We start from the raw sequence: 23,857 nt of genomic DNA, 5'->3' as shown, positions 1-23,857 counted from the left end.
GTGTATATTACTAAAATTATTTCATTAGATATACCAATCACGATTAACAGAATTTCAGGCATTAAGTATGCTCTGTCATTAAAAGGTATTTTCCATATATAGTTAGAACAATTATATTATTACTATTATGTCAACGGTTAAAGTTGACATAACCTGTTGATTATCTTATAAAGTTTATGGCAAGTATACTCTATTTATATAAATATGACTATGTCAACTATTATTTAAACAAGCTTAGAATATGTCAATAGCTATTGACATACTACTACAACCATACATATGTTTTCTACAGCCATCCTAACAGCCATTGAAACAAGCATACCCTATGTCTATAGTTGTTGACATACTACTACAGCCATACATTTGTATGTTTTCTACGGTCACTCTAACAAGCATACAATATGTCAATACCTATTCAAACAAACATACACTACTGTCATTACTGTCAACAGTATATTATTATAGTTATGTCAATAGCTAGTATATAGAATGTCAATAATCTTAAAAATTTAAACAAATCCTTAACTGGAAGGTGAAGCTTCTTCTCTTCCTTTTTTTACAGCAGCATTTTTCGTTGCCATCTTTTCCGATTCTACAATCGCAAATCAACAAAAAAATTCAGCAAGTATCGAATTCATAAAAAACGAAATCGAGATGTTTATTAAAATACCAAAATCAAAGCAATATACTTAAAATTTGAATCAATTTCTTAACCTGAAGAAGTGGCTTCATGCATCGCCGATTTTGACTTCTGTTCCTTAGCTTCAATTGATTTTTCAACCGATTCTTTCCGATTTTCCTCTTCATTCGTCATTTAGAGCAGCGAGATTTTGCAGAAATTGAAGGGATTCGAATTGTATGAAGATCAGCGAGATTTGAGATTTTTGAAGAAATATTTTAGAGAAACTTTTAGAAACTGGTTTGAAATCAGTTTTGTGTTTTACGCTTTTTTTATTAATGAAATTATGATTTTACCCCCTTGTTGACATAATGTTGTATTTGTTGACATTTTGTTTAGCTTGTGGATTAGTGGCCCATATTGCATCTCATTTCTCAATTTAGCTAAATAATCTCAACCTAACAAGACCTCTATATATATATATATTATATATATATATATATATATGAGCATGTTAGGGTGCCACCACTCCTTAAAATAACACCATACCACCATTCCTAGCCAATCATTTGTACACATGGACGAATAATAAGCTGCCACATGGCAAAAAAAAAATCTGGAAAAAGACGGGCAGCAATTTGTTGTACAACAATTTTTCTTGAACAGCAATATCCGACACACTATACAGCAATCTATAGATTGTTGTGTAGTGTTTGTAATATTGTTGTGTAGCGTTTATAATATTGATGTATAAGCGGTATTACGGTGTCATTTTAAGTGGGGTTGTCATTTTAACACAAACCTATATATATATATATAGGGTCTTGTTAGGTTGAGATTTATCAACCTAATTGAGAATTGAGATGCAATCTCAGCCACTCATCCAGAATATTTGTGAAATGTCAACAACAGCATGTAGTTTATGTCAACAGAGGAGCATAATTGTAATTTTATTTTTTTTATTTTTATTTATTTATTTATTTTTTTTAATTTTCTTTTAATTTTTTTTAATTTTTTTTTAAATTTTTTTAATTTTTGTAAAAAAAATTTTCGTTTTTTTATTATTTTTCATTTTTAAATTTTTTTTTTCAACTACATATACAATTCATGTCAACGACACATCAAATGTCAACAACTTTATTCAATAAATACTATTTGACGTGAATTGTACATGTAGTAAACATTATATTGTGTAGTTAACATGAATTGTATATGTAGTTGACATAGATTGTATACATAGTTAATATTATATGTGTGTAGTTGACATGAATTGTGTGTGTGGTTGACATGGATTGTACACATAGTTGACATCATATGTGTGTAGTTGACATGAATTGTATATGTAGTTGAAAAATAAAAAAAAAATTTAAAAAATTAAAAAAAATTAAAAAAATTAAAAAAATTAATAAAAAATTAAAATTAAAAATTTTAAAAAATATTTATTGAATAAAATTTACCATGATATTACCATTCTGCTATTTCATAATTAATTAATCTAAAGATATTTTCCATGTGGAAAAATTTGGACCACTTTATTCATGTCAACGACACATCAAATGTCAACAACTTTATTCAATAAATACTATTTGACGTGAATTGTACATGTAGTTGACATTATATTGTGTAGTTAACATGAATTGTATATGTAGTTGACATAGATTGTACACATAGTTAATATTATATGTGTGTAGTTGACATGAATTGTGTGTGTGGTTGACATGGATTGTACACATAGTTGACATTATATGTGTGTAGTTGACATGAATTGTATACGTAGAATTGAAAAATAAAAAAAATAATTTAAAAATTAAAAAAAAATTAAAAAAATTAATAAAAAATTAAAAAAATTAATAAAAAATTAAAATTAAAAATTTTAAAAAATATTTATTGAATAAAATTTACCATGATATTACCATTCTGCTATTTCATAATTAATTAATCTAAAGATATTTTCCATGTGGAAAAATTTGGACCACTCATTTAATAAAAATGAGTGGTTAATATTGCATCTCATTTCTCAATTAGCATAAAAAATCTCAATTGATCACAATCATATATATATATATATATATATGGTCTTGTTAGGTTGAGATTATTTAGCTAAATTGAGAAATGAAATGCAATATGGATCACTCATCCAAAATATTTGTGAAATGTCAATAACATGCAGTTTATGTCAACAGAGGGGCAAAATTGTAATATTATTAATTTTTTTATTTTTTTTTATTTTTTTAATTTTTTGTTAATTTTTTTTAATTTTTTTTTTTAATTTTTTAAAAAAAAATTATTTTTTTTTCATTTTTTTATTATTATTTTTAATTTTTTTTTTCAACTATATGTACAATTCATGTCAACTACACATCAAATGTCAACAACTTTATTCAATAAATACTATTTGACATGAATTGTATATGTAGTTGACATGGATTGTACACATAGTTGACATTATATGTGTGTAGTTGACATGGATTGTGTGTGTGGTTGACATGGATTGTACACATAGTTGACATTATATGTGTGTAGTTGACATGAATGTGTATGTAGTTGAAAAATAAAAATTAAAAAAAAATAATAAATAATAAAAAAACGAAAAAAAATTAAAAAAAATTAAAAAAATTAAAAATAAATTAAAAAATAAATTAAAATTTTTTTAAAAAATTTAGTAAAAAATTAAAATTAAAAATTAATTAAAATATTTATTGAATAAAATTTACTATGATATTACCATTCTGCCCTTTCATAACTAATTAATCTAAAGATATTTTCCATGTGGAAAAATTTGGATCACTCATTTAATAAAAATGAGTGGCTGATATTGCATCTCATTTCTCAATTAGCATAAAAAATCTCAATTGATCACAATCATATATATATATATATATATATATATAGGGAGATGATCAAAACAAGTACTCCCTTCGTCCCACAAAAGATGTCACACTTGTTGTACGACACGGGATTTTAGGAGGTTTTGTTTTGTGTGTTAAATGGTGAGAGAAAATATAATTTTTATATTCATGTGAGAGAATTTTTTCCAAAAAGGGAAATGTGACATCTTTTGTGGGACAAACTAAAAAGGAAAGTGTGGCATCTTTTGTGGGACGGAGGGAGTATGTCCTTAAATCAAGAAATGCAGCCTAAATCATGGCCCTAGGATTAGATGATCTAATTATCAATAATTAACCACAAATACGGAAGGTCATAGTTAAGCAGTTTGAGGTCATATGATAAATTTGTGCTTAATGTCATGTTAAAGATATTTTTAGGTCATGCTTTGTTAGCATGACCCAAAAATAGACTAACTATGACCTAAAAATGGTCTACGTATGACTTTGTTCTGCGTTTCTATATTTAAATCTAGTTTTCATAGAACCCTTTATAGGTTTGTGTTAAAATGACAACCCCTCTTAAAGTTACACCGTGACACCACTTATACAACAATATTATAAACGCTACACAGCAATATTACAAACACTACACAACAATCTATAGATTGTTGTATAGTGTGTCGGATATTGCTGGACAAGAAATATTGTTGTATAAAGAACAACAAATTGCTGGCAGTCTTTTTCAGATAATTTTTTTTTGCCACATGACAGCTTATTATTCATCCACTTGTACAAATGATTGGCTAGGAATGGTGGTATGGTGTTATTTTAAGTAGGCCTGCTTATTCGGCCGGTTCCGGTTCTACCCGGTCCGGTTGACCGGGTACCCGGTTACAAATTATCATAAATTTGGGAACCGGAACCGGAATCGGATCCGGCCGGTTTCGGTTCCGAACCGGCCGGATAAGAACCGGTCGGTTCCGGTTCCGAACCGGAACCGATTTGTAGTTTCAATTTTAATTTTTTTAAAATAATTCAACATATAGAAATACCGAAAAATTCAAATAAATACAAATCATCAAAATAAAAAAATTCATAATCTAATATTCCAATACCTAAACACTATAATTCAATAAATACCTAAAATAATTAATATCTAAAAGTCCAAATAAACACAAAAAATAAAAAAAATGCAAATCAACAAGATAACAATATGCATCAACCAATATTTAAATACCTAAAACAATAATTTAATAAATTACTAAAAAAATCTAACACTAAAAATTACAATCTATACACAACAAAATACGAAACCAATATTCTAATAAGGCAATAATATTCAAAAGACCAAAATCTTAATTACTCTATTTTGATTTTAGAAAAAAATCGATATATTAATACATTTAATCTTTCACTTTAAACTTGATTTTTTATAATAAAAAATCTTAATTAATTATGAGTTATTTTTAAAAAAATTCAATTATTTTTGAGTTATCATAGGAGTGAATCAACAAATAATTTTGATCTAATAAAAGGTGCGAAAAATTGAAGATTGATCACAAAAAGTAATACTTTCTTTCCACAAAGGCAATAATCACTTTTGCTAATAGGATAATCAAAAATATTTTATGAATAATAAAACAAATGAAATGTGCTTAGTTTATTATTTTAATTTATATTTAAATTTTATAATATCTAAAATTGTTATATTATTCGGTTCCGGGTAAGAACCGGTCGGTTCCGGGTAGAACCAGAACTGGAATTTTCAAAAGCATAAGAACCGGAACTGGAACCGGAACCGGTTTTTCCGGTTCCCGGTTCCTCAATTACCCGACCGGTTCCGATTCCGGTACCGAGTACCCGAGAACCGGAGAACCGGTTAAGCAGACCTAATTTTAAGGGATGGTGGCACCCTAACATGATATATATATATATATATATATATATATATATATGTTTTTTTAATTTTTTATACGAGTAACTTTGGGTGATTTTTATTTATCTCATTTGCATAAATCTTGTTATTTTAAGATCATGAATTATGCCCCGTAAATATGATCCTTTTTCACATAAATCTTTCTATTTTTTACACTAGAAATGATCTTTACAATTATACTTTTTATTAAAAAAGATGTTCTACAATTATTTTTGGCATCGACATTGTCACTATATATATCTTTAATTTATATTGCTCAATCTCAAATTATGTGTCTCTCGTTAATTCGTTATTCACGTATATCATGGTTGTTTATGATATTGTTGACTATAAAATATGCAACAATTTTTAACCGCGGTTTCGGAACCCCAGTACAAAAATCCTGAGTCCGCCGCTGCCTCTTCCCACGGCGAAGGAGATCAAGGACTTCTGCTAGGCACGGCTGCCGCTTTATATGCTCTCCAAGACTTCCACCGGCAAAGTTCAGAAGTTTCAGTTTAGAAACATGGGCCAAGGTCCAAGGATTTGGGCAAGATTTTTATTCAAACATGACAACCCAACTTAATTGCCACTGATCATATTTTTAAATGTTGATGTGAAATATAATATTTGTATGTTTTCATGCTATCAATTAGGGAACAATTATTTACGAGGCGTACCTGTTTAATTTTATTTTTTTAATATTATTAAATGATAGTATTACAGTTGTACTGGTTAGGATCGGTATACTGAAGAGCATATTTCGAGCATGTTGCACGGATAGAATTGCTTGCATACAATATATTCTACAATCCATTTTTAACCCAAAGGGAGAAGAAGTAATTTTATAGCATTGATGTTTGCTTGTGCATTTATAAAATGTTTCTCAAACATTTAAATGTATAAGAAGCAAATAAGTGTAATTCTCATACATAGTAGACTGGTCGTGAACGACGTTCACGGAAGGTGACGCAGTCGGTCCTTTGTAGAGAGAAATAGAATTTCACAACCTTGATAGGCTTTGGCTACCTATCGTGAAAGGTTGCAGTGTCAGTCCGCATGTTTCCTTACCTTAGGAAATAAACGACACTGGTGTGGTATAGCACTGAAGGATCTAACAGTTGAGATAAGTCTTTCTTGCTATTTACTGAAAGACGAGGTCTCGGTGATGGTTATTTCATAATTATTGTTGATATAACATTGAGCATACGATATTGATTATGCACTACTTTGATTTATCAAATAGTGCGGATTTTTCGCAATCCAAGAATCCTGATATCTTGGGTAGTGGTGATCAATGTCTAGAGGTGCTAGTATTGTTATTGCAATGAATCGTGTGTTGGGTGAGTCCAGTTTGGTAATATCCTCAAGGGGTGTTCGAAAAAGGTTTTATTATTCAGAAACCCGGCCGGTTGGAATTTATTCTAGAATAATAAAGAAAGATTTTGAACTAGACAACTCTTGGAAAAAGATATTAATTAATTAAAGTTAAATAGCAGACTTAAATTAATTAATGGATATTTATATCTTAAACACGGGAAATAATAGATTAAAGAGGTAGTAAAGCCTGGATTACTCGTAATTTGGGATTGGACGGGAAGTCAATATTATTATACTATATTGGATGATAATAATATTATGTTTGGGCTTGTATTAAATTGGGGTTCAATTTAATTAGTAAAAGACCAGCAGGTTTGGCCCAAGTCCAACCTCCATGAATCCCTAATCTGGTCCATCATAACTCTATATAAAAGGAGATTAGAATGGAGATTAATGGAGAATTAACTCTAAAAATTTCGTTCCCCTCTCTCTAGAGTGAACGTGATTTTCAGTTCTCTCCAGAACAGAAAATCTGTCTTCTTTCTAATCAAGCCCTTTTCGATTCTGACAAGCTTTGCTAACCAAAGGTCATAATCTGAAGCTTTGCCCACCCAAAGGTCATAATCTGAGTTCCGGTTTCATATTTGAAGGTTTGTGGTTGAGTACGAAGATCATCACGCGGAGAAGGCGCAAGCAATCTCGATTCTTTGGAGAATCAGATCGGTAATTCATGAATTAGTGTTTTAATTCCTTTTACATGAATTATTTGTGTTCTTGAATGCAATTTGATTGTTTAACATGTAGATAATTAATCCCATAATCGGGCAAATAGATCTGTAGATCTGATTTATTTGTTTATGCATGTCTTCCGCTGTGAAGGGCCACCAATCCCTACCAGTACTAGTTTTTTTTATTTTACTCGTGAGTCGCATTGAATTGTAATTTCGTTTTCAGTAGTCTATTTCTTGTTGATACACCCAACTTTTGCAATTAACATCGATCACTAATTACTTACCAAAATATAACTTACTAAAGCATATGAATTTAGCATGGGACCATTTTCCATTATGAAAATATCTATCAAATATTTATGATAATTTATGCTCATGAATCCAAAGTAATACACTTTTTTGATCAATGTTGTTATAGCTTTTATGATCAAACATTTATGTGGTTTTTCTATATAGTATTAAATACAACGTGTCTTACACGAACATATATTTCAAAATTTAGATTAATTTAGGATACAAAATAGTTAGGTTTAATATATGTATCGAATATTTAAGCATTATTATTGTTATTGTTAGTAATTTTTAAACTAGGAGTATTATATTTTACTCCCTCCATGCACCACGAAAAATAGATGAGTTTTGTAAGGGTGTGCATTCGGGGTTCGGTTCGATTTTTCGCCCAAACCGAACCGAAAAATCGAAAAACCGAAAATCGAACTTAAAAAACCGAACCAAACTGAAAAAACCGAAATTTTAAAACAAAACCGAAAAAAATAGTACTCCCTCCGTCTCAAGGAAGATGACCCCTTTTTGGGCGACACAAGATTTTATGCAAATTTAGTTTGTGTGTTGAGAGGAGAGAGGGAATAAAGTAGAGATAAATGTGTTTCCATTTTAAGTAATGAGTCATCTTAGTTGGGACAAACTAAAAAGGAGAGTGAGTCATCTTCAATGGGACGGAGGGAGTATATATTAATATATATAATTTATTTTATTTTATATACCATAATAGAATATAAATATATATAATATAAAATTAATAGAATATATATAATATTTATTCTATAAAAATATATTAAAAGAATATATATTATATATATGATATAATATACTAAATTAATACAATAAAAATATATAATAATATATTTAAAATATAATTCGGTTTTTCGGTTTTGAGGTTTTTTTTTCGCTCAAACCGAACCGAACCGAAAAACCGAACTGAAATTCAAAATTTCGGTTTGGTTCGATTCGAATATTCGGTTTTCGGTTTTTTTGCTCACCCCTAGAGTTTTGTCATTTTAATCCGTCAACGAAAAATAGAAAAAGTTCAACAATGATACTTCCTCCGTTCCATAGTAATAGAGTCATTTTGTCATTTTGGTACGTTCCCTAGTAATAGAGTCATTTCCCTTTTTTAGTAAAAGTCAACACATTTTTCCACACCTACTTTACTCTCTCTTACTTTTTTCTCTCTTCATCTCTCTACTTTTTTTTCATTTTCCACTTTATTCACCTTTTACTTAACTTACCTAACACAATTTTTCTTAATCTCCGTGTCGAAAAGAAAAGCCTCCATTACTATGGAACGGAGGGAGTAGTATTCAACCAATACTTGTTGGAACATTTTTAATATGATCCAACATAATAGTCTAAAGATTGTACAATATAGATTGCAATAGATTGTGTTTAATGAACAGGCCTGCCAAAATGGATATTGGATATTGGATACCCGATATCCAAACCCGAAAAAATCGGATAATTGGATACCCGAAACCCGAAAAATCGGGTTTCAGATCGGGTTCGGGAATTGAGATTTTGGATTTTCGGATATCGGGTTACCCGATACCCGATCGGGTATATCCGAATTATCCGAGTTTTTATTTTAAATTAATAAATTATACATATTTTTTCTGATTTTCAAATTTAAGTAATTAAAATATTAAATGTAATTTAGTTAACAGTTAGTGTTAGTTAGTACTCCTCTCGTCCCTTAAAAGATGTCACACTTGTGGGACACCACAAGATTTTAGGAGGTTTTGTTTTGTGTGTTAAATGAAGAGAGAAAATATAATTTTTATATTCATGTGAGGGAGAAGTTTTTCCAATAAGAGAAATGTGACATCTTTTGTGGGACAAACTAAAAAGGAAAATGTGACATTTTTTATGTGACGGATGGAATATTTCTTACTAAAGTTACATTAGTCCAAAAGTAAAAAATAAAAATATCATCGCCTCCCTCCCAAAATTAAAAAATCTCTCGCTTGCGCCTCCCTCCGCCGCCCCCACCGCCGCGGCACCATCTCCCAGCGCCGACACTCTCCTATCCCAGCGATTCAGATCAGCGCTCTGCTCTCCCAGCGAACGACAGTCACTCCCTCTCCTCTCGGCCGCCGCCCATTGCCCGGCCGTCGCCGTCCACCACCGCCCACTCCTAGCGCCGACAGTCTCTCCCTCCCCAGTGAAGGTAAAGCTTTATTTATGTATTGCTTTTTGTTGGATTATTTATTATACTTTAGCATATATGATTCCATATTTATGTTTGTATATTTTTTTAATTTTTTTAAAAAATTCAAAATCAAAATCAAAATCGGGACTGGATACCCGATAATCCGGGACTGGATACCCGAGTCGGGTATCCGGGTACCCGAAATCAAATTCGAGTCAGGTATCGGATACTAGATTTTAGAAAATTCGGGATCAGGTACCCGAAATTTTCTAATCGGGTACCCGATTTGACAGGCCTATATGAATATCGGTGTAAAAAAGCTCGCACATCATCTTACGAGTAATAAAGATAATGGTGATAATTTATTAAAATTTACATCATTTTCCTTTATCAAAATCTCATATTATTCAGAAATATAATAAAAAAGAATTCCTCATTCACATATCATTTTTCCAACTTTCGATATATCATACAGTCAGGATTTTCTTAGAATTCTCATCAAATTATTATTTTGAAATATTTTTTTTGCGAAAAAACTAATTTAAATTTAAAAAGTTACGAAAAATTTAAAAGTATTCTCATATTAGGAGAAAGATTGATTTCCATAATGATTTGTGATATAATTGTGTGAAATCTAATGTTAAATCTCAAAACTAGTATTTTGAGTAAGAAAAAGGCCAAATAAAGTGAATTAACTACGGTCCTTAGATAGCATATTTTAAATACAATTTTATAGGCGTGTTATATAGTGCTAACCATCCCATGTATGGTTTTGATCTATACAAAACTGGATCCTAATACAAAAATACATAACAAAATCGTATAGAGGATATTTTTAGGATATTGTTAGTTTATTTTTAGGTCATTTTAATAAAGGAATGACTTAAAATGGTCTAAAATTGACATCAAACCCAAATTTTATAAAATGACCTAAAACTGATTAATAATGATCTTCCGTGATTTTAGGTTAATTATTGACTCTTAGATCACCTAATCCTAGGACTAAGATTTGGATGCATTTCTGAATTTAGATGCATTGTTATTTGGATCATCTTGTTTGTGTTGCATGTTAAGCTGTGCTTAATCTATATACTACTGATCCATACTTGATCGCTTAAAATCAGCATGTATAGGATCATTGAGCACAACCATGCAATTGATCAATTGACAGAACTGACAATACAATCAACACAACTATATAATTCAATCATCACAATTCGTATTAATACAATCAATATAGGCATACAACACATATGAAAATTCGAACTCAACCACCATATGAGAAACTCGATTAACATATAGTATTAAAAATTTAATCAACATATATTAAATACACTTAACATATATTACACGCAATTACAATACCTCTTAAAGTGACACCGTGACACCACATATACAACAATATTATAAACGCTACACAGCAATATTATAAATGCTACACAGTAGCGTGTTAGATATTGCTGGCCGAGAAAAATTGTTGTATACAATGTTGAAGGGGCTGGCAGCGGAAGCGCTCACATAAATCAATTATATAATAATTCTGATCTATTTAGCAGATTTTTAGACAAATTCTATTCACGTAATTATCACATGTATCATGCTCATAACTCAGATAAAACATGTTTTAAATTAATTGAAACCTAAAACATGCTTTTCTACGGTTTAGCCATTATACCTTGATGATTCTCCAAAGAATCGAAGATAGCTAGCGCCTTCTCCACGTGAAGATCTTTAGTACAAAACCACGGATCTTCTGTCTGGTTCCCGGACTGTAAACTGATATCAGGATGGGCTGATCTCACCAGTGTACTATGACTTAAATAAAGAAGACGGAAATCCTTTCCCTCGGATGAGAGAAAATTGTCCCTCTTCTAAGTAGAGAGGGGGATGAAAATTTTAGATTAAAACAAGTGTATTTTCTGTCTCCTTTATTCTCTTATTTATAATAAGTCACATATTGGGCCCAGACAGGGATCTATGGAAGGCTTTGGATATGAGTTCCTCCAATTAGCTTTTTACTAATTAAATTAAACCCAATTTAATATAAGCTTATAATTGGAATATTACGAGCAGCCACTACAGAAGTAATATTGCACTCCCCATCCAAATCCGAAATTATAAGTACTCCGGGTTTCCATTGCTTGATATTAATTTCCCGCGCTTAAGATAGAAACATCCATTAATTAATTATTGTCTGCTATTGACTTAATTAATTAATATCTTATTTATTCCAAAAGAGGACTCAACAAGAAAATCTTATTTATTATTCATAGAGTAATTAAACTCCAACTAGCTAGGTTCCGAATAATAAAACCTTATTTCAAGCTTCTCTTGAGGATGTTATCAAACGAGACTCACCTCGCGCACGATTCAACATAATAGCAATCCTAGCACCGCTAGATATTAATCACCACTACCCAATATGTGGCTTATTGGGTTGCAAAAAACCCGTACCATTTGGTAAGTCAAAGTAGTGCATAATCAATATCGTATGCTAAATGCTAACGTACATTGATTAAGAAATGACAATTTACAAGACCTCGTCTTTCAGTAGATAGCATAAAGACTGTCTCGCTGTTAGATCCATTCAGTGCTATACCACACCAACGTCATCTTATTTCAGTAAGGCTTAGAAATAATCGGACTGACATTGCAACCTTTCACGATAGGTAGTCTAAGCCTATCTAGGTTGTGAAATTCTTCTTTTTCTTTGTTTAGAACTGACCGTGTTACCTTAAAGTGAACGACGCCCACAACCGGTCTACTAAAACAAAGACTTAGACTTTGTTAAGTTACTTATACATTTAAACATGTAATAAACATCCATTAAATGTAAAACATAACAACATTATGATAAAAATAATCTGTTTATTCATTTGGAAAATAAAATAAGAGTTTTAACAGTATTCAATCACTTGAAAGGTGATTTCTAGTATATAAACTCTAATAATCTCCCACTTATACTCAAAACAGCTTTCGAGTATACAAAAAAAATGTGCACTATGTCTAATTCTCCCACTTATACAGAGGGAAGAATTGGGTGCAGGGTTGGTTATATCCTCCATTGGTGTTCGAAGAATCGGTTGTATGTGTGGGAGTAGTTGAATTCTCCATCGAGGGAAGGTAGTGCAATACAAGATAATAATTGAGAAACGATCGCCGGTAATTCACGATGGATTCAGATGCATATTATGAAATCTCAATCCATAATTAAGTTGCATGATTTTAGAAAGTAAATAATTGTTGCAAATTGACACTTCCAATACCACCCTTTCAGTGATTTTTATAATTAAAAGATAAAGATTTGATTAATTTATATTATCTACTAGATTATAAAATTGGGTGATTGAGGTCTTCATAGATTATAAAATTGACCAGTTGAATTTTAAATTAGTAGCTTCATAGATTCACTGATTCAATTTTTAAAAGTGACACATATAAACTATTTTTCTATTATTCAAGTATAAGACACGTGTCAGCAGATTAAGAAGTGTATAGGATGTATAAGGTTCTACGGTCCAACTTTTCCACTTGAGAATCCCAATTAAATTTGATCATGTGAGAGTTGCTAGAGGATACATTGTGCCATCATTTTATTAAAAGCCCCACCCCATCGGCCTTGGGAATATTACATTCATTCTTATTTAATTTTTCTTTATGTTCATAAACACTCTTAAGATTGTTAGAAAAACGTAACTACCTCAAAAATACCGACTTTTGTCCCAAACATAACAATAAAAGTTGTATGCTTGTCTGGAACATGTAATACCTCAATTAAGGGTGTTTTTAGATGATTGTCCTTTTCACAAATAAAGGGCACAGAGTCATTTTAATTAGTCCCTCATTTCATATAAATTTGTGGCTAAAAAACAAAATTTCGATTCGCAAATTAGAACTCCTATTTACCAGATGTCATATTCACCAGTATTTAATTTTGGTAATTTGTTTTGGTTGTAGTAGTGTGGGCAGGTAGAGCATATTCAATGCCATACATGCTAGGAATTTACATTTCTACCCTTCACATAGTCTGCCTCGCTATTAATAAACTGTATGCAGAGGCAGTTGTTGTCCAAAACAGAAAATCACATTCAATCATGAAGACTCTCTCACACACTCAATACTCTTCAATCGCTTCTTCCTCCTCCTCCCTCTTCCAGCATAACCCAGCTTTGCAATGGCAGAAGCAGAGGTGTAAGGTATATCGTACCTACCCAGCCCTAAGCAGAACCATCATCAGAGCTTCACTCTCATACTCCGTCTCCAATAAGGCATCACCCGCAGCAGTGATGCCTCGAGAGACAAAGCTACAACAGCGAAGAGCAGCAAATGCAACCCCTCTCACACCGATAAACTATCTCGAACGAGCCGCGGTCGTCTATGGAGACTGCCCCGCCATTCTCTACAACGACACGGTCCGCACGTGGTCCGAGATGTATAAGAGATGCCTGAAGCTGGCCTCGTCCATCGCCTCCCTCGGCATCAAGCGAGGCGACGTTGTCTCGGTCGTCGCCCCCAACATTCCGGCCATGTCCGAGCTACACTTCGCCGTCCCCATGGCCGGAGCCATCTTGAATACAATCAACCTCCGCCTCGACGCCAACGCCATCGCCAATTTGCTCCAGCACAGCGGCTCCAAGCTCATCTTCGCCGACTGTCAGTCCGAGTCCCTCGTCCACGAGGCCGTCTCGCTCCTCCCTCCCCATCTCCACCGCCCGACCTTAGTCCTCGTAGGCGACGACGCCTGCGATAGCTGCTCGGTGGACTGCTGCATCGACTACGAGAACATGGTGGAGGGCGGGGACGAGGATTTCAAGTGGCTGAGGCCGCTGAGCGAGTGGGACCCAATCACCCTCAACTACACATCGGGGACCACCTCGTCTCCAAAGGGGGTGGTGCACTGCCACCGTGGCGCCTTCTTGATGTCGGTGGACTCGCTGCTTGACTGGTCCGTGCCCAAGCAGCCGGTCTACCTGTGGACGCTGCCGATGTTCCATGCCAACGGGTGGAGCTATGCGTGGGGTATGGCCGCGGTCGGGGGCGTCAACGTTTGCCTCCGCCGCGTTGACGCGCCCTCCGTGTACGAGGCCATTGACAAGTACGGAGTGACGCACATGTGCGGCGCCCCGGTTGTGCTCAGCATGCTCACCAACCATCCGAGGACAAAGCCGTTGAAGTCGGCTGTTCACATTATGACAGCCGGAGCACCGCCTCCGGCGGCGGTGCTGGGGCGGGCAGAGGCGCTGGGGTTCATTGTCAGCCACGGGTATGGTCTGACGGAGACTGGGGGTTTGGTGGTGAGCTGCGCGTGGAAAAAGGAGTGGGATCAATTAAGTGGTAGGTGGAACAATTTATAATAGTTATATACTCGTGATTAAATTTATATACGTTAGAAATTGATAGAGTTCATTTCTAAAATCAATTAATATTAGGAGGAGTAGTCTACAATACTTATAAAATGGTTTCAATAAATTAGTATTAGTGGTAGTAGTAATCTACTAAACAAAGGTTTCAGTTTTTTAATACCGATAAAGTATACTACTCGATTTGTCTCATAGAAATAGATTGAATTCCTTTAGCCTCCCGTTCTATAAAAATAAGTCATATTTACATATGGAAATTTTTTCTCATTCTCTTTTTAATTTATCATGTATAGGCACCTTGATCCACTACGTTATTTCAACTATTTTTTTCCCGTGTCTCTTACTTTACCTATTACAAATTAAAATCCATGTCACCCCAATTAGCCTATTTTTCCGGGACTGGGGACTATAATATTTTTGGAGTCAATCAATTTTCAGCTTTAGTCCAGATATAATGGTAGATAAGTTAATTTTAATCCACGCTTAGCGACTCACTCGGATACCATGTTCATATTAGGAATAGTAACTTAGATAGTAGTTCCAGACTTTCACTTATCTATTTATACTTTATGGGTGATATTGTTATATTCGCTTTTTATTTATTTCGCCACCAGTATAATGGTAAGAAATGGCAGGGACGGAGAGGGCAAAGCTGAAGGCAAGGCAAGGAGTGAGGACGGTGGCGTTCGGAGAAATGGACGTCGTTGAGCCGGACACAGGGAAGAGCGTGGCGAGGGACGGGGTCACAATGGGGGAGATCGTGCTGCGCGGCGGAAGCGTCATGCTAGGATACCTGAAAGACCAAGAGGGGACCAAGAAGAGCATGAGAGACAATGGCTGGTTCTACACGGGAGACGTCGGGGTCATGCACCCCGACGGCTACCTGGAGGTCAAGGACAGGTCCAAGGACGTGATCATCTGCGGTGGCGAGAATCTCAGCAGTGTCGAGGTCGAGGCCGTCCTCTACGCCCACCCGGCCATCAACGAGGCGGCCGTTGTGGCCCGTCCCGACGCCTTTTGGGGGGAGACGCCGTGCGCATTTGTGAGCTTCAAGGAGGGCGCGGCTGAAAAGCCCACGGAGAAGGAGATCAGGGAATTCTGCAAGGCAAGACTGCCGCTTTACATGGTGCCGAGAACCGTCGTCTTCAAGCCGGAGCTGCCCAAGACTTCCACCGGAAAAGTTCAGAAGTTTCAGCTTAGAAACATGGCCAAGGATTTGGGCAAGGTTTATGTTTAAACATAACAAACCAAATTAATTGCAACTGATCATATTTTGAAATGTTGATGTGAAATATAGTATTTGTATGTTTTCATGCTATCAATTAGGGAACAATTATTACAAATAGAAGATATGTATTTATGAGGCGTTCCTATTTCATTTTATTTTTTAATATTATTAAATGATAGTATTACAGTTGTATTACTCTCTTCGTCCCGCTTAAAATGACATGTTTTCCTTTTTAGTTTGTCCCAACTAAGATGACACATTTCCTTTTTAAGTAATTTTTTTCTCTAATTAATACACTCAACCACTTTTTCTCACTCCTATTAAAATATCCATCTTTTTTTATCTCTCTACTTTAATACTTACACCCACATTTTCTCTCTCCAATTAAACACTTTAACCAATAACTCCTAAAATTTCGTGTCGGCTAAGAAATGTGTCATTTTAGTTTTTTTATTTTGCTTGTGAGTCATATTGAACCGTAATTTCGTTCTCAGTTGTCTATTTCTAGTTGATACACCTAACTTTTGCAATTAACATCAATCACTAATTACTTACCAAAATATAACTTACTAAAGCATATGAATTTGGCATGGGACCATTTTCCATTATGAAAATATCTATCAAATATTTATGATAATTTATGGTCATGAATCCAAAGTAATACACATTTATGATCAACGTGCTATATAGCTTTTATGATCAAATATTTATGTGGTTCTTCTATGTTTTATTAAGAGCGTCCGCTTCGCTGTCTCGATGCAGGCTTGTTCTTGTCTCGGCGAGACAGTATCGAGGCGGCGATGCAGGTACTCCATCTCGTCCCGTGTCCCTCCGTGGAGAGGAGGCTGGCGAGCTCCCGTGCATTCGTGACGCCCACTCGCGGCGAGTGGGCGTCGTTTATATCTGTTGAAAAACATTTTTTTTAAATTCAGTAAAAAAAAAAAATTCCCCAAAAATACTAGCTGTTTATAGCCATTTTTTTCCAATATTTTAATTTTTTTAATATTTTTTTTAAGCCCCTAGTCACTTCTGTAAATATCAAATCATTCCCTAAAATTATTCACCATAAAAAAACTCTCTATTCTCACTCAAACACTCTACATTCTTCATCTCAAAACATTATTCTTCTTCCAAATTTAATCCATTCGTGGATCTATTTGAGCAAATGCATCAATAAATTGTAATATTAGGATTTCAATTATGTATTTTTCGTATTTTCGGATGTTGTAAATTTAGTGGTTTTTAATGATTTTATGTATTATTAGTATTAATTTAATATTTCAATGAAATATTAATTCAATTTGTTGGAAATAAAAATAAAAAATGAAATTGAATGAATAGTTAAGGTATGAAATGGTTAAGAGATGGAGGACTGCAAATGTTGTCTCTTAGTTAAGAGATGGGATAAAAAGTGCAGTGCGGCCCATGAATAGAATATTTAAGTATCTTTATTGTTATTGTTATCGTAATTTTTGTACTACGAGATAGTATTACCTTTTACTTCATCCGTCCACGAGAAATAGACAAGTTTTCTCATTTTGGTCCATTCACGAAAAATAGACTAAGTTCAAAAAAGGAAAGTTTTCAACCAATACTAACCTTACAGATCACTCATTCCATTATATTTTGATATTTTATTTTCCGATCCTCTCTCTTACTTTTTCCAACCGTCTCTTACTTTACCTAAAATTTAATCTCTCTCCTAAATCTCGTGAAATTAACATGCGAATACAAGATCTGTATAATGATCTATATTGCGTTCAGTGGCGGAGCCATGAATTTTGGAGTGGGGGGCCCAAGAAGAAAATTTTTTTAGCTCTACCATTCTTAATAGTTGTAGATATCTAACTATCTATATATGACTTTTCCATCAAAACTAGTCAGAAGAAGACCCTTTTATGGTTTGCCTTTTTTCAATCATTTAAATTTTAGAAATAAATGCATATCAAGCAAATTTTAACTAATTGACAATAATTGATATAAGCACTTTGTAATGTTTTACCTATGACCATTGAAAGTTATGAACTAGAAATATAGCATTGGGTAAAAATAAATTTTAAAAGTCATTGGATATATATATCACATATGTAAAATGATTTGACATGAAATGAACAGTGGGCAAGAAATATTTGGCATTAGGTAAAAATAAATTTTAAAAGTCGTTGGATATATATGCTCATATGTAAAATGATTTGACATGAAATTTGTACATTGTGCAAGTATTTAAAAAAGAAGGCGTGGGATAGAATCGAACCACGCACCTCCTGCCCTACCACATTAACTAATAGCCAAAATGGCTTGCCAATTGTGCTATCGAACCTTATGAACAAAGTTAATGAATATATACACTATAGCAAACATTCAAATGGCTGGGGGGCCCTTGCCCACCGTAGCTCCGCCCATGATTGCGTTGTAAGTTGATCCATGTTTAATCTTTATACTGATCCATACTTGATCGAGTAAAATTAGCATGCATAGGATCATTGAGCACAACCATGCAATTGAATCAACACTACATGCAACACAATCAATACAACTATATATTTCAATCATCACATTCGTACAATGCAATCAACATAGTCATACAACAACGCATATTAAAACTCAATCAACATATTAGAAACATAATCAACATACATTAGAAACTAAACCACCATATGTGAAACTCAATTAACTTATACTCCCTTCGGACTACAAGAATATGCACTCTTCCCTTTTTAGTCCGTCCCACAAGAATATACACTTTCTAAATTTAAAAAGTCTTTTATCTCTAATGAAGTGAGACTCATTCTCCACTAATAATACTTTAATTACTTTTTCTTTTTACTTCTCTCTTAATTTACCAACTGTACATTAAAATTCGTGCATAACGAAAAGTGCATATTATTGTAGGACGGATGGATGGAGTATTAAAAACTCAATCAAAATAATTAGAAACACAATAGAAAAAACTAGTACCAAATACAAGCAACATAAACTACAAGCTTAATCAGTATACATTAGACACTGTAATTTAGTACGTAGTACAAACTAAATAAATATAACCTAAAATATTTGTTGAATAAACAATAAAAGGTTGATTTCGTGCCATAGAGGATCTCTGATAGCCAAATTCTATCATGCATCTTTGCCAATAACATTATATAATTAATAAATAAGATATTTAAGACAATTGAAAAGATATTTAATAAATAATAATTATACGTGTACTTAGTAATGAGAGGTGATCAATTGGTAACTAAATAGCAATTCAAAATTAGGGTTAATTTTTAACCATTAGATTAGGAGATCTAGTGATTGATTTAATGTTGTATTATATTTTAAATTTAAATAATAATTAAATAAAATTAAAGGGTATTAATGTCAATCTCCTCTTATTAAAATTATCCTAAAACTTTAAATTTACGTAACTCACTCAATTTAAATTATTTTTTTGCAAAAAATATATCAAATTAAAGGTAATTTATAAGGATTCTAACGAGATATCAATTGCATATGTTCCAACGATGTTCGGATGATGAAATTTGATGATTTTTATTTCAGTTTCGTATATATTGATGATTTGACGAAATCTCAATATAATGCATATAAAATCTCAATAATATGCATGTAAAATCTCAATATAATGCATGTGAAATCTTAATAAAACTGGATTGATATTTTGGTGTACTTGTGTTGAAATACTAATGCCATTGTGTTGATATTTGTAATACACTATGTTAATATAAAAAAAAACACGAAAATTATGATAGGATGGTGAAATTTGATGATTTTTATTTCAATTTTCGTGTATGTTGATGATTTGACGAAATCTCAATATAATGCATATAAAATCTCAATATTATGCATGTAAAATCTCAATATAATGCATGTGAAATCTCAATAACTGGATTGATATTTTCGTGTACTTGTGTTAAAATACTCATGTCATGTTAATATAAAAAAAAACACGAAAATTATGATATGATAACAAAATGACGATCTTACCCTTTTGTTGATATTTTGTCTACTATTTATTGAGATTCGTAAGATTTAATTTCATCAACTCATTTTAAAATCTAAGGGTGAAGATTTAATCTTGATTTTGGATTATGATGCTATAAGCAATTGAAGATGAACTACTAGTCATTTACGTTTCATTAGTTTAATATATTAAAATTTAATTTAACCTTTAACCTTTATTATTTTAATAATATTTTAAATTTAGTTTTAATAAATGAATTAATTAAATACATATTGACTAAATCAAATAAAATCAAATCGAATCAAAATTACATCAAATCAAATCAATAACATTATATAATTAAAGTGACACGCACGCGATCATGTTTTCGTTGTTCCATTCAGAATATATTGTTAGCAGACAGTTACATGTATAAATCGTGCACAACATATAGTTCATGTATGGCTCAAAAGTTTTTAGCCATTCAATTGAGTAAGTTATAATTTCAGTGGTACGCAAACGACACAAAATCCACTAAATATAATAAAATTAATGAGGTCTGCGAAACTTAGATTTAGTGATTTGGAAGTTCTCCCTCTGTCTATTATAAATATATGAACCTACTTTGTTATGAAAATTAAATGCATCTCTTAGTTGACAATTGACCGACTCCATAAATATTCTTATTTGTGTGGTTGGGTGGGGCCCAAGTTAATTTAGTTTTTACATTTTCCAACTCAAACCACTACGTGCAACGTTGAGTTTTCTAAAAAACTCTTGAGGTATATACATAATACATCAATATGAATTTGCAACCTGGAAGGAAAAACTTAGTAAAAATGGCAAATTAGGCAAATTCTGGAAGGAACAACCTAGTAAAAATAGCAAAACTGCCAAATCTGGTGAGGTAAACCTATGCATACTAACGGCGATAAATTCCAATATTTGTTTTAAAATCAAGATTTAAATAATGAAGTGGCTATAAAGTAAAATTTCTACAAATTAATGGTGTACTAATTGAGAAATACATCACATAATCGATAATGTCACATTGAGCATTTTGAAAAAGAAAAAGAATAGCTATGATTTGAGTACCCAAACTATTGTCCGTATGTTGAAGAGCAATGTCATGAATTGTATACAACCAAACTAAAGCTTCGCGATGTTTAGTTAAATTATTTCGAATCATGCATAGTTAAATTAATACTATATTATTAACCATAAAACTAACCAAAAAATTTTCATAATATAATTTCAAGTATCAGGTGTTGTTAATTCCAAAGTATGTCATTCGCTTCGAAAACGTATTAATAATACTCCTCCATCCGCCATTAGTAGTCGCATTTAAATTCGACACGAGTTTTAGAAAATACAAAAGAAAGTGGATGGAAAAAATAGCAGAATATGGGACACATTTTATATATTAGTTATATAATAGTAATACGTGAGAAGAATGAGTTAAGAGTAAAGCGTGGTCAACATACCATTTGATGTAAAAGTGAACCGGGACTCCTAATGGCAGACGGAGGGAGTAACAGTTTATAAAGAGCCACGTAATCTAAAATAAGCTGGATAATTTTTTACACTACACCAAAACCTGATCAGAACACACGTATGAAATTAATAATTTGAATCACGCTTTATTGGAACGGAAGGAGTGTCATTTTTCCAAAATGAGTGCAAAAAAGAAGCGTATATGGTGGGTCCAGTGGCGGACCCATAAGAGGTTCCAAACTAAATCAATGTTGTATTATTTTAGTGTCAACGATAACCTAAACAACCCAGATATGAACTTCAGGGAACTGCGAACATAGATGGATAATGAGAGAAATAATTTGAGAATGAACAATATAAAGTATGGATACATAAGGTGACAGTGTCAGCTGATGCACTTTTTATTAGTACTAAAAACCTGCAAGTATATAGAGATTATATAGTATAGCTAAAGGTCAGTACCAGATATCGAACACGGGGAATAAAGTCACAGACTGACTACCTTCTACTAAGCTTCGTTCACTATTTGGAAAACCGAAAGTTTTTGGAGATTTTGAAAACAAGAAACAGTTTGAAAACAATAAAACAACTAATTGCAAATTATTAAAGAGATAAAATATGAGTGATAAGAGAATTCCAGGGATGTGCGTTCACAGTTATGGTTATACAAATTCCAACTACAAGACCCTAGCACAGTTTATACTTCGATAGGACGAGTCACATAATTTATGCCCATGCCGTACAAGCGTAGATTACTAACACTAGGGTTGTCAATCCTAGATCTGTAACTTCTAAAAGCTTCTAAGACCCATGAAAAGTCCTCAATCTCCATTAACAGTGCCGTTTTAAGTTTGGTAAATATTGGGGAGAAAGTAAGTTAAATTCGTGTTCCGCGTTTTCACAGCGGGCGCTGCACCTTGGCCAGTTGTCGCTGCACAATGATCCGTAGCCTATGCCTCTTGGATAGCGGTCACTACACTGTGTTGCAGCGATTGCTGTGAATAATCCCGTAGCTTCGAAAACTCTTCGACCGGTCGTTGCAAACTCCCCAGCGGCCGTTAGGCGTGTTCTTCGTTTCAGCACAACTTTCTCCGGAGCGGACCGCTACTGGTTTGGCGGTCACTGGGCTCCAGCGGTCGTTGTGCATGTTGCAGTGGAGTGCTGGGCATCTCGAATGCTCCAGATTTCCAATTTCGACCTTTTCCTGTCTTTTTAGGCTCAAATATGCACAAATCTCACAAAACACGTCAAAATACCAAAATAGAGAAAATATGCAAAATATGGACATGAATTGTGATTTTGACATTAAAAACGGACCAAATAAAGGCCTTAAAACAGTGCAAAATCCGAGCATATCAACTCCCCCAAACATACATGTTTGTCTTCGAACAAAACAATAAAGATACGAAATAGACGCACGGAATGCACAAGGACTAGACGTCGTAATTGCCTCAAAAGATGGAAGAATAGATTAAGCATAAACTGACGCAATCAAATCAAGCAAGGCTTATTAGTGCATTTTCATTACTAACTCGTGGAACACCTTGAATTCATGCACTCACATGTGTCAAACTTCCAAAGATGGGAAGTGATTTCTTTGTCTCACTCTCAAAGTGTAAAAAGGTTAAGTGTATAAGCACTCAAATCATGCATCATGCAATGTTTACCGTAGGTTTGCTCAAAGTCTAATCCCTCATCTACTAGATGTAATTAAGCATCAAAAGTCCGAAATGTCTTTATTTTTTATTGTAATGTAGACTCTTTGGTAGGTGATGAATATTTGGCTAAAAAGTGACTCAAAAATAAAGATATCCCAAGTAGAGTTAAAAGGACTCCACTTTTCTAAAACTCAAGACACTTTTAACACTTATTTTTCTCCTTCAACTCACTTCCAAGCACATATTTTGATTTTTTCTATTTCATAACTTGTACTTCTCTGTATTAAGCACACTACTTTTTTATACTTTCCTCCT

The 23,857-nt window shown here is 33.1% G+C and overlaps 1 protein-coding gene across 1 annotated transcript; it reads left to right on the top strand.

The window, feature by feature from the left end:
- Window positions 1-13,871: 13,871 nt before the first annotated feature.
- Window positions 13,872-16,597, top strand: LOC125202290 (2-methylpropanoate--CoA ligase CCL4-like). The gene is made up of 2 exons (XM_048100667.1): window positions 13,872-15,193; window positions 15,855-16,597. The coding sequence occupies exons 1-2, from the start codon at window positions 13,954-13,956 to the stop codon at window positions 16,454-16,456; spliced, it is 1,842 nt and encodes a 613-aa protein (XP_047956624.1). The 5' UTR covers window positions 13,872-13,953; the 3' UTR covers window positions 16,457-16,597.
- The last annotated feature ends 7,260 nt before the right edge of the window (window positions 16,598-23,857 follow it).

The sequence above is a fragment of the Salvia hispanica genome, chromosome 1 (genome assembly GCF_023119035.1).
Source record: "Salvia hispanica cultivar TCC Black 2014 chromosome 1, UniMelb_Shisp_WGS_1.0, whole genome shotgun sequence".
Taxonomy (NCBI): Eukaryota; Viridiplantae; Streptophyta; class Magnoliopsida; order Lamiales; family Lamiaceae; genus Salvia; species Salvia hispanica.
Note: the sequence above shows the minus strand (reverse complement) of the source record. Positions and strands in the feature narration are given on the sequence as shown.